At 43.4% G+C, this 13260-nt stretch overlaps 1 protein-coding gene across 1 annotated transcript; it reads right to left on the reverse strand.

Moving 5' to 3' along the window:
* Positions 1-8109: 8109 nt before the first annotated feature.
* Positions 8110-11133, reverse strand: LOC115668529 (isoflavone 3'-hydroxylase-like). Its single transcript, XM_030589974.2, has 2 exons — positions 10204-11133; positions 8110-9090 (listed from the first exon to the last, which is right to left on the reverse strand). The coding sequence occupies exons 1-2, from the start codon at positions 11116-11118 to the stop codon at positions 8593-8595; spliced, it is 1413 nt and encodes a 470-aa protein (XP_030445834.2). The 5' UTR covers positions 11119-11133; the 3' UTR covers positions 8110-8592.
* Between the last annotated feature and the right edge of the window lie 2127 nt (positions 11134-13260).

The raw sequence follows: 13260 nt of genomic DNA on the forward strand, positions 1-13260 counted from the left end.
CCAGCCATAGACTAGGGCCGATGAGGGCGAGGGTCACCCAGGCCGTGACCTCGTCCAGGCCGCGAGCAGGAAGGGTGGCCCTCGCCGGCCTTTTCCAGCCCTCGCCCGAGCCGGCGAGGGCTGCCATCGAGGCTCGCGGGTTGGGCGAGGGCCACCCTCATCGCCGCCGCCCTCGCCCAGGCCACGAGCCTCGACGGCGGCACTCGCCGGCCCGGGCAAGGGCTAGAAAAGACCAGCGAGGGCGACCCTCACCCAGGCCACGAGGGTCCAGCTCTTGCCCTCGCCGGCCATGGCCAAGAAGGAGAAGAGAAGAAAAAAAGAAAAGAAAAAAAAAGGAATTTTAAAAATTTTAAAATATTATTAATAAAAAGAAATTTTGTGCAGTTACTAAACGTATTTCTGTTTTTTTTTCTATTTCAAGAATGGAAATTTTGGGTCATTATCAAACGCTTTCAAATGTTTAGAAATTATTTTCGTAAACAGAATAAAAAAAATTATTTCTGAGTAAAAATTATTTTTGAGAATAAAATAATTACTAAACGTACCCTTAATGTTGTCCGGTGGCGTGAAATTGCTGCCGATGTTCCGTAAAAAGCCTTCATTTCGTGTCGCATGAGCGAAGACTTTTGTTGATGTTGTTTACATGTGGTTTGCCCAAAAGTCAAGGCTCCATATCCATGGATGGCACGTGTTCTCCCTAAGCGACGATTACGCTAAGAACTAGCTTTGTGTAGTACTCTTAATTGTTCCCCCACCACATTTGTTTAAAGTCAAGGCAACTATTTTCCTAAGCAACATACTGCTTTTAATGTTGAGGGTCTATCACTAACGATGACAGAAATCAAACTTGCGTCACCAAAAACATTATGGATGACGTGCGGTTGCATTCATGCCACCTACATCACTCTTTTAAGGCAATAAAATTTACCCAAGAAAATCCGCTGAGTATATCATGTTTTCTTATCAAGGACTTAGTTAATTAGTGTAGGCCTAAATGTCACTTTATTAAGTATCTAATTAAGAAAATTTCTTAGTTTTCTACTTTGTATGGTACTTTTAATTGTTGCCCCACCACATTTGTTTAAAGTCGAGACAACTATTTTTCCTAAGCAACGCACTGCTTTTAATGTTGTCTATCTATCGTTAACGACTAGGACAGAAATCAAACATGTGTCACGAAGATTATGGATGATGTGCGATTGCATCCCTGCCACTTACGTCACTCTTTTGAGGCAATAATTGTTACCCAAGAAAATCCGTCGAGTATAAAATGTTTTCTTATCAAGGACTTAGTTAATTAGTGTGGGCCTCAAGGACACTTTATTAAGTATCTAATTAAGAAAATTTCTAAGTTTTCTACTTTGTGTGGTACTTTTAATTGTTGCCCCACCACATTTGTTTAAAGTCGAGGCAACTATTTCTCCTAAGCAATGCACTACTTTTAATGTTGTCAGTTTATTGCTAACGACTAAGACAAAAATCGAACATATGTCACGAAGATTATGGATGACATGTGATTGTGTCCATGCCACCTGCATCACTCTTTTGAGGCAATAATTCTTACCCAAGAAAATCTGTCAAATATATAATGTTTTCTTATGAAGGACTTAGTTAATTAGTGTGGACCTCAAGGACAATTTATTAAGTATCTAATTAAGAAAATTTCTCAGTTTTCTACTTTGTCTGATACTTTTAATTGTTGCCCCACCACATTTGTTTAAAGTCGAGGCAACTATTTCTCCTAAGCAATGCACTACTTTCAATGCTGTCAGTTTATCGCTAACGACTAGGACAAAAATCGAACATGTGTCACGAAGATTATGGATGATGGGCGATTGCGTCCATGCCACCTACATCACTCTTTTGAGACAATAATTCTTACCCAAGAAAATCTGTCTAGTAAATCATGTTTTCTTATGAAGGACTTAGTTAATTAGTGTGGACCTCAAGGACAATTTATTAAGTATCTGATTAAGAAAATTTCTTAGTTTTCTACTTTGTCTGTACTTTTAATTGTTGCCCCACCACATTTGTTTAAAGTCAAGGCAACTATTTTTCCTAAGCAATGCACTGCTTTTAATGTTGTCTGTCTATCGTTAATGACTAAGACAAAAATCAAACATGTGTCATGAAGATTATAGATGATGTGTGGTTGCATCCATGCCACCTACACTCACTCTTTTGAGGCAAATAATTCTCGCCCAAGAACATTGAATTGAGGGTCATGGGTTGGCCATCGTGGTGGATGGTGTCGGGATTGCCTAATTGAATGGCACATTTCGAGCACATGGAATTGATGAAGTTGAATATGTGGTTCCATATGTAAGCTTGAGCATGTAGCTGCTTGCATCCCTTCTCTTCATTCACCATATCCACATTTGTTTAATGTCGATGCAACTATTTTTCCTAAGCAACGCATTGCTTTTAATGTTGTCTGTCTATTGTTAATGACTAGGATAGAAATCAAACATGTGTCACGAAGATTATAGATGATGTGTGGTTGTGTCCACGCCACCTACACTCACTCTTTGGAGACAATAATTCTTACCCAAGAACATGGAATTGAGGGTCATGGGTTGGCCATGGTGGTAGATGGTGTCAGGATTGCCTAATTGAATGGCACATTTCGAGCACATGGAATTGATGAAGTTGAATATGTGGTTCCATATGTAAGCTTGAGCCTGTAGCTGCTCGCACCCCTTCTCTCCATTCACCATATCCACATTTGTTTAAAGTCGAGGCAACTATTTTTCCTAAGCAACGCAATGCTTTTAATGTTGTCTGTCTATCGTTAACGAATAGGACAGAAATCAAACATGTGTCACGAAAATTATAGTTGATGTGTGGTTGCATCCACGCCACCTACACTCACTCTTTTGAGGCAATACTTCTTACCCAAGAACATGGAATTGAGGGTCATGGGTTGGCCATGGTGGTGGATGGTGTCGGGATTGCCTAATTGAACGGCATATTTCGAGCACATTGAATTGATGAAGTTGAATATGTGGTTCCATATGTAAGCTTGAGCCTGTAGCTGCTCGCCTCCCTTCTCTCCATTCATCATATCCACGGAGCGAAGTTATAATCTTTCACCTCTATAGTGCAATTTCTCGTTCATGAACTCCGAGAATATAGGAATGGTGCGTTTTTATCATGGTCTGGAAAGTGGGTATGGAGCATCATTTTTGGTATACCTTCCATCAGCCAAAATTTGTCATGTTCACATGATTCACGTTGATATAGGAGGTCCCATAACCTTAAAATAATTTACGTGCATCGGATTTTCCCTCGTTCTTATTCCTTATCTAATTACTCGAAATTTCAAAGTTCGATTATAGAAAGTTTGTCTTAGTTCAGACCGGTTGGCTCGTGCAAGGCTCTCTAGAATCCAATGGGATCGCATGCCCCAAACTCTTGAAGATCGACAGAGAATATATCAACTCCGCCAACGTGGTTTAGCCTAGTTTTGATGTAAGGCATTAGGGCATTGATCCGAGGTCACGAGTTTAAAGTACAACAGAGATCGTGCTGCATAATTCTGTGACCCGAATGAATATTACTAATCGCTTTTTTGACGTTCAGATAAAAATAGAAATATAGCATGTGCAGACACCATCAACCTCATAATAAGTAGATGTCTCTTTCCAATTTTTGACGATATTGACCATGTCGATTGGTGCTCTTCCTTTGTTAATCTTTAAGTCTCCATGACGGGTGACGATCTTGATCTTCAAAGCTTTGAAAAAATTGTCCAGCTCATCCAACGCGTTTCTCGTGTTTCCTTTTTAAGAAATATTAACATCCAGAGGATTATTCAAATTGATTTGAGTTTTCATTAACCTCATGGATCGGGTAAGATGCGAGCTAAGGCTAGGGCCAGTGGTCCAAACATGTCGCTCGAAGGATGATACATCAACATGTTGGATTTTTTTTTTGTCTAAAGAAAATTGTATTCATTGCTTAAAAGGATACGGAGAAGTCTATAGACTTTCATGGCAAAGCAAATTGAAGTAGCGCAAAGCCCAGAATACAACAAAACAAAGCAAAATCCAGATAATAAAAATAATCAACAGAACACCGACAGGGTTAAGCACACACTCATGCTATCATTCCAATTATTCGATTGGTCTGTAATGTATGACATTGTAACAAAAATCTGATTTCCAGGGTTCCTCGTGTCTCCCTTCATCCTCCAAAGAGGATCTTGAGTAGACAGATGCCTCCAATTTCTTCTGCTAGAAATTTGAGTTGATATTGTCCCACTTACATGCATTGCTAGTTGTTAGTCACGTGTATTGCGACTCATATTGAGGGTGACTCCACTTACTATGTTGAAGCTTTTATTCTGGAAATTGTCTTTGATCTTAACTTTTCCCAGATAACTTATGTAAACCCTATTATTTGGTTGAGTTCTATTGAACGATAAACCATTATCTAGAAGCATACATGATTTCGTGCATTCATTAGTCCACAACCAATAGCAATCTCATGCACTTGAAGTTAACTTGAACCGAAGTGACGGACGGGATAGCACGGTTCTCACCTTCAATGAGGGGGTCTGGATGGCTGCTCGACTCTTGGCCTCTCAAATGTATGAACTCGCCACTCGATACATGAATAGACACGAATAGCACTGTCGACACACACGAACACGCACTCGACAACTCGTGAACAGTCCCGGCACACCACACTTGCGCCTTTCTCCTTTCTCTTTTTCTTTCTTGAGAGGTCTCCCCCAAACGAAAGGACTTACCAGAAAATTGTGGATAAGGGGTTTGATTTAATTTTGCCACTTGACCTTCATTAGTGATAACCATTGGCAGTTATTACTTTCAAGTTTTAACAATCACCATAACCTAATAGAAAACAGCCAAAGCAAGCCACCTCAAGCCCAAAATAAGAAGAAAGGCAACATGAAGTAAAGGTGTTGGAGGCTTAAAACCATGAGCAGAGCTGCACCAGAAAGCGGTCAAAAAGGGTGTTGATTGATTTTGCCAATTGACCTTCATTAGTGATAACCATTGCTCAAACTTCCACCAAATTCGATCAAGTCAATTTTCTCATTTGGACACACATGTTTACATTCAAGATAATGCCTGTATTCTTCACGGTATGTACAGCTAGTGATCAACAGGTCCACATCCTATTTTCAACAGAAAAGCTTGCATGGAGAAGACAGATCAGACTGAAGTTCATAAGGGCCCCTTCTATGTCCCTGGCCCTCAAGGGATGGTTCTTGTAGTGACGTGGTATGTAGCCACGCTACACATTCGCATTGCAAGGTATCACATTACAATGCACACTTTGAAAATCTAGGGTAATCTGATGACTACGGTCTCTAAGAAACAGTTCCGTAGCCCAAATTTAAGCAGGAAAATTTATCAAAACAGAGGGCCAAAGAATTCCGGGTGACTTGGAAGTGCTATCAGAACCAAACATAAAGTACAATCTAGCACAAAAGAGAGCCTTTCCTCGTAGCAAATCAACAACCGAGAGGCTTTCAGACGTCCAAGTTGCCCTAATTACAACACATACGAGATCAACAATACTCCTCGAGCAAAGGGTAAAAGAAGTTATGCACAAATCCACGACAAACAGCAACACATGTATCCTCTCAGACATACTACTTCACTGTACTACCTCAAAACCCCGAGCTTGTCATCTAAAGGGAAGGCGCGACCAAAAAGAGAACACCCCACCTCAAAACGACGACGACCTTTCGACCCCGGAATCGAAAGAAGGGGAGACGTCCAGCACCTCAGGGGTCTTCAGCGGGAAGGAGCCGCGGTTGCGGGCGGTGCGCGGCTGGAGGGAATCCAGCATGCGCCGCGCGATCGCCCTGGCGTATGCCTGGAGGACGTCCGCCCTGTCATCGTCGGCGGAGGCGGCGGCGGCAGTGGTGTCGTACCCTCCTGCTCGATGGCGCGGGCGACGGGAGCCGCCTTGTCCCGGGGCAGGGTGCCGTAGCGAGCGGGCAGCGCCGACAGAGCGGACGGCATCTCCACGAGGCGCGAGACAATCGCGTCGCGCGTGGTGCAGGTTGGGGGCCAGAGGCGAAACGCGGTGTCGGGGCCGGGCTCTTCGGGAGGCGCTTCTATTTGCAGCGGCGGCGGCTGCGAATCCTGCTCCTGGAGGAGGAGGCAGCGACGGCGGCGGCGACGGAGCCACAGCTTCTTCCGATTCAGACATGGGAGAAGAGCAGGGAAAGGATGAGAGTACACGAAACGAGTCGAGGGATGAGTAGAGCAGGAGAGCGAGCAGGGGATTTACACTAATAACTAAGTAAAATAACTTCGCGACGATAATTTATTTACAGAGCTCGTAACACGAAAATGATAACGCGATTTTACTCTATCGATCGTATCTTATACGTACTAATAGTTGCACTTGGAACTAGTAACATCCATTGATAATGATAAATTTATTTATAGAGTTTGTAACATGAAAATGTTAGCATTCAATTCGAGAAGTAATTCAGATTGTTATAAGTGACTGCAGCTATATTTAGTAGTTGTCCTTAATAATGGTAATTTCTTTACAAGTTCTTGTCAATGAAAAGTTAGTAACCATCTTTTGCATGTAGTTATTAACCTTAAGTCCGGTAAGGTTGAACATTCAAGCCTCAATGACCTTGTATGAAAAATCACAATAATCTTGAATTCATTGTAAATGTCTTTTCCTATTCTTAGGAACCTACCTATATGATCGTAACAATTCTTTACGGTTTGTGAACTAAAAGACCCTATCAGTGGGCAATAGTCCTCACATGTCATTATCTTTCTTAATCACTAGTAACATTGACAGTTTTATAGTCCATTATTTCCTTAAATGTTCATAAGCTACTATCTTTTTAAAGTCATTCCACGTTTGAAATTTTCTCCACAATAGTGAACATGACAAATCGGACCGGTTTCATAAATTGCTAGACTGGATCGCAGAATTTCCCCAAGCAGGGCATGCACTGATCCATAATGTTGCTTACCAACAAGGAAAGTATTCAATGACTGCCACATAGTACTGAAATGCATTTAAACGGTCCGCATTGTTTCACATGAACTTCATTTGAGAGTCATCATGTTAAATGGTCAAGATCCATTTTAAAATATGAGTCACGGTAGGCACTCATCAAGTATACCATATTTAAAATAATTTAATTTTCATTGCACTAATCGTGCATAACAGAAAGGCAATCGACACATTAAACACTATAAAGTTTTCTTAATTAGTTGCTTAACAAGTATGTCCGGGGTCCTCATTAATATAATCCTTAAAAAGTTCGTCACACACCAAGTAAATAATATTTCATGTAAGTGTGCACAGGTACAAGCGCAGTTGAATGAAAAAAGTGCAAATTACATGAACTAAGCAACCAAGCAAACCAAGTTAAAGAACTCTCTCCAGAAAGCAACTAAGTTCTCATTGGGTGACCAAGAAAGCTTCAGGAATTTCGTGAAGTGATCATCAAGACCGATCCGCCATGGGAAAGTGAAAGCGAAAGCGGGGGTTATGGCAAGTTAGGAAAGACAGAGCCGAACGAGATGTTTCCAAGAAAAGCTTTCCATCTTGAGTGGAATTGTTAACAGAGAAGATGAGAAAGGAAGTCGCACCTAGCAAAGAAACCTAGGAGGAGACGCCAAGAAACTAGCAGCAACGATTCCACCAAGGAACAAGATATGTACCGATTATAACTGTCAGACTCGAACTATCAGGTATGAGCAACTCACTCCAAGCAACTCACCCACTCTACGTCCTATGCAGAGCCACTGTCCACCACCACTAGTAGCCACCACCAGTTGCCATCGGCCACTATGGTCGACATCGCTGCCTAGCATTGCTCTCTCTCTCTCTAGCTTCGTTAGCTCTGTCATGCTTGCGTTGCCATCACGATGACACCAATTGTAAATCTATCTCTTTCCTTGACGGCCTCGAAATTTAGAGTATACTAAAGCGCTCTCTCTCTCAAACCAATGTGTTTTCTCTGTGCAACTGCCAAATCGCTGTACTTACACAATAACCTCTAACCCGATGACATTGGATTTGCCTAGGGACCGATATGATGTCCAGAGGAGATGTCAATCAAACCTCGAAATCCAGAGTATACCAAGGAGATGAAAATCATATTGTAACTTTACTTAACGGCAGGTCCATTCTTCAAACATACATATCATCTTACAATAATAATTGTCCAAAGTATTCTCAAACCGTTCAAAGACCTAATGAAAGTCCATGTGAATGGGCATTTCATTAATATATTACACATCCCGTCTTCTTGTCTTTTCCTTTAACACATTATCATTAGACACGAACTAGAATTCTTATTTCATTCCACTCTACTTTGTGTTTTTTTCTCCCTTCCATTCATTTCCACCTCATTTCATTCATACCAACTTACTTTGTTATTACACATTAGTTCATAAGCATTGCGGCGGTTGAACATGACCAAAATAAATTCACTGGAGAACGACCTTCTCAAAGCTGTGCAAGAACATTAGCAATCATGCATTGGCGCACTTTGCACATAGCCTCCAATGGCTGTCTCTTGGGCATTGTGAGTCCCGTGCCTTCCGACAAGTCCACCGGCTCTTTGTCGGCTCATTCCCACTCGAAGCATTGAATAAGCGCCAATAGAGCCAAACCTACCACTCTATTGGCAAGGCCAGCACCGGGACACCTCCTCCTCCCCATGCCAAACGGCAACAACCGGTACGCATGATCCCCTTCCAATCCCTCGTATCTCCTTGGTTTAAAATTTGTTGGATCGTCCCACACTTTTGGGTCTCTCTGAATTGCCCACGCATTTACTAGGATCATGGTGCCTTGGGGTACGTCGAACCCGCCGATTGTGCACTCCTCAGAGGACTCGTGAGGCACTCGGAGTGGCGCCGGCAAAAACAACCGAAGCGCTTCGTTGATGATGTTTTGAAGGCAAGGCAGCTTGTGGATGTCTGCTTCGTCAGCTAGACGGTCTCGGCCAACGACGCCGTCTACTTCTGCTTGAACTTTCTTCAGGACGTCCGGATGGTTCAGTAGGAGGGACATGGCCCATTCTATTGTCACCGAGGACGTGTCCGTGCCCGCAGCTAACATTGACTGCCGCAGATTATGGTTAAGTAATTTGCTAAGTATGCTCATTGGTTTCAAAGAGTGATGAAACTGGTTTTCAAAATTGAAGAACCATCGGGTTCAGACGTAAAGAGGAAAATGCAAAGGAAAAGGTTCGGTTTAAGTCGATATCAATAATTGGCTGCTCTTATGGTCTTGTTTATGTGTAAGTGCAAAATTTACCTGTTTCATGCATCATGTAGATGTAGAAGTGATTTTCCATGGTGGTTTGTCTTGTCAATGGTGACAGTTTTCGAGACGACATGCTTTGGTATGGTTCGACGGGTATTCAGCTCGAATCAATCGGAGTTGAAAAACATGCGTAAATCCAAGAAAGAAAAGTAGAACTTGATCTGAATCATTTACCTCACACATGATGGAAGATTGATCGACTTGTGTAATTTCATTTTGTCCACTCTCTTCTTTCTCCATTTTAATCTACAACAATCTAAAATAGCGGCCACTGTTCAAGAAAGTAATGGCATGATCTCGGCACATGCAAATCCTTGGATGTGAGCCCAATTCAGAAGAATCGGTGGACGAAACGGGCTCCACAAGAGACCATATGATCCAATGGCGCATATACATTGGGCTCACATGCACCGGGATCATTCAATAAAAACTAATAGTAGAAAAGAAAAATAAAACCTTCTATGGGATATATCATAAAAGGTTTTTAATTAATATAAATCGTTGGATTTGTAATATTCTAGAAAGGGACCCCGTTTTTAACGGTCTAGATCCATATAGTTACATGTATTAGGAGATTTTAAACCATCGTTCAAACCTAAGGGTCACAGAAAATGCCTTGTTTGGGAAGAAGTCATATTTTTGTCCATTTGCTCCTTCATCTCTAGTTTCCCTTCTTGCCGGACATGTTCTTATCACTTTTATTCTTATTTTGGTGAACTTGAAGGAGTGGATCCTCAATAATTTATAATCATTTATTATTCATTTTTGTAATTCAGAACATGTTATTAATTTCACGGTAAATTACCGTACGTCATTTAATCATTTTTCTTTGGAGAGCGCCAAGACTTGTCCCACAAAATGCAGAAACATGCATAAGTCAAGTGAACAGAACAGGAGTTATACACATACCAGGATTTGGCCCTTGATGATGTCGTCCGAGTAGCTTTTTGACAGCATGGTATCGATCATCGTCTTGCTCTCCACCTCTCTGCCGCCGTCGCTCCTCTGCCTTATCGACTTGACCTCGTCTATCATGCCCTGCAAGATCCTATCAGACCTCTTGGCGACGTCCACCATCCTCCGCTCTCTCCCCTTGAAGTCCACCACCTTCCTCAGCGCAGGCAAGAAATCGCTCGGGTCTGTCCCGCTTAGCTCGAATACCTCCCTTATCACCTCCCTAAACTGCTTGGCCACCTCGGCATCGTCTGCGTCAATGGCGGCCCCAAAGTAGCGCTTCCCAAAGATCATCCTCATGATGATGTTGAAGGACAGCTCCTGCAGCCTCGACATCATCTCCACCCTTGCACAACTGCCGCCCCGTGCTGCCACCACAGCCACCTCATAGAGGCTCTTCAGGAGGAGCCGCACTTCCTCCCGCCGGAGGGCGAGGGAACCGGTGAGGCAATGCGAGGAAAGGATTTCGAGGGCCATGAGGCAGCGGAGGTTGTGCCAGTGGGAGCCGTAAGGGGAGCCGACAATGGTGGTGTTGCCGTAGGCCATGATCTTGCCGGAGAGTGTGCGGGGGCGGTTGCCAAGGATGATGTCATTCCTGGTAAAGCACTCCTCGGCCGTGGATGGGGAGGATACAACGACCACGAAGCGGGAGCCGAAGTTGAGGGAGAAGACCAGCCCGTAGCGATCGGAGAGAGACTGGAGGGTCCGGTGGACCGGCTCTTTTATAAGGAGGAGGTGGCTGATGATAGGGATTGAAGGTGGGCTCGGTGGGAGATTCCTCTCGTTGCTTCTTTGCAATTTGAACAAGCAGAGAAGGAAGAGGAAGGAGGATGCTGAGATGATGTACACCCACACGTCTTCCATGAACATGTCATGGAGAGAGAGAGAGATGAAACAAGTTAGAGGTTTTTTATAAGGTACGATGGGTCTAATTTTTCACCCTTTGTACCATTTCTCCATATAAAGTAACACATCAAAATTATTCATAGAAATTGGGATACAATACTATATGTTGCCTATATTATCTGTTATCTCGACATTCATGAGTTTTAACTACAATAAGTTATTATTTAACATGAATTTTTTCTTTCCATCAGCCAGTGTAAATACTTTCGAACAATACCAATAAGGTATTTTTCGCTTGAAAATCACTCCCTTCAAATCGTCTACTCTTTGTGAGTAAACAAAATCGTTTCGTACCTCAAAACTCAAAATCCTTTTGAAGGTTTAATGATAACCTATCAATTTGGCGACCCGAGGGAGGCTTTAGGGTTAGGCCGAAATCCAAACATGTAGGACGTGGTCCAGAACATGACCCAACAAAAGAAGAAATCTGGCCCTAACTCTGAGTCTAAATACGATTTGTATTTATTATTATTATTATTATTATTATTTGTGTGTTATCCATCCGTAGCAATATTTGGGGTTTTTGTTTGTTGTTAGGGTTAATACCACGAAAAACCCTAAACTGGTACACTTGTGACACATTTACCCCAAACTATTTTTTTGACCATAAAAAACCCCAAACTGGTACACCTATGACAATTTTACCCCGAACTATTTTTTTGACCATCAAAAACCCCAAACTGGTACACCTGTGACAATTTTACCCTGAACTTACCACAAAAAAACCCAAACTGGTACATATGTGACAATTTTACCCTGAATTAAAAATTTAATATTATTTTTTTTATTTTTTCGAATTTTTTTTTATTTTTTTATTTTTTTTTCTTCATCTTTAACCTCTGGCCGGTCGTCGGTCCGGCGACCGGCCAGAGGCGGAAGCCGGCGAGGGCCGCCCTCGCCGGCGTCGGGCGAGGGCCGCCTCGCCGGCGTCGGGCGAGGGCCGTCCTCGCCAGATTCGGCGAGGGCGACCCTCGCCGGTATCGGGCGAGGGATTGCCTCGCCTGCGTCGGGCGAGGGCCGCCCTCGCCGGCGTCGGGCGAGGGCCGTCCTCGCCAGATCCGGCGAGCACTACAAAAAAACATGTTTTTTCCGACGAAATTTCCAACGAAAAATTTGGAAAAATTCGTTGGAAAACGAATTTCCAACGAATTTTCCAACGAAAAAAAATTCGTTGGTAATAAGTCGTCGGAAAATTTTCCAACGAAAAATTTCAATTTTCGTTGGAAATTTGCGATAAATTTTTTTCGTTGGAAAATTCGTTGGAAAACTCGTGGCTAAATTCGTTGGAAACGAATTTTTTTCGTTGGAAATTACAAATTTTTTTTTGGTCGAGTTAAAAATCGTGGAAATTTTTTTTCCATCGAAAAAGAATTTTTTTTTGGTCAAAAATTTTTTTTTTGATCGAAAAATAGCCCTCGTCGCCGGCGAGGGCTCGTCTCGTCGCCGGCAAGGGCAAGCCTCGTCGTCGGCGAGGGCCGAGCTCGCCCAGATCTGGGCGAGCTCGAGCTCGCCGGCCATGGCGAGCTCGGCCCTCGCCATGGCCGAAGATGAAGAAGAAGCAGCAGCAGCAGCAACACGGGCGGGAGTAGGCTTCGGGGCCGCCGCCCGTCAAGTCCGTCGTCGTCTCCTAGCCTTGCCGGCCATGGCGAGGGCCGAGCTCGCCATGGCCGGCGAGCTCGAGCTCGCCCAAATCCGGGCGAGCTCGGCCCTCGCCGGCGACGAGGCTTGGTGGCGTCAGGGGCGTCGGGGCCGTCGGGGGCGTCGGAGGCTTGGTGTCCATGGCGCTGAAGCCGGAGGAGGAGGGGGGGCGGCGGGGGAGGCGGAGGGGGAGACGGAGGGAGAAGGTGAAGGCGAAGGAGAGAGAGAGAGAGAGTGAATGTGGAAATTGAAAGTTGTGGGAATAACGAGCGCGAAAATATTGAATAAGGAACAAGTAGGGTTTTCGTTGCAAAATTCGTGGGAAATTTCCCACGAATTTTGCAACGAAAATTGTACACACTAAAATAATTGCCCGGAAAATTGAAATTCGTTGGAAAATTCGTTGGAAATTTCCAACGAAAATTATACACACTGAAGTAATTGCATGGGAAAATTGAAATTCGTTGG

This window comes from Syzygium oleosum, unplaced genomic scaffold (assembly GCF_021117445.2).
Source record: "Syzygium oleosum isolate NSW1041296 unplaced genomic scaffold, Sole_v2.1 Sole_v2.23, whole genome shotgun sequence".
Taxonomy (NCBI): domain Eukaryota; kingdom Viridiplantae; phylum Streptophyta; class Magnoliopsida; order Myrtales; family Myrtaceae; genus Syzygium; species Syzygium oleosum.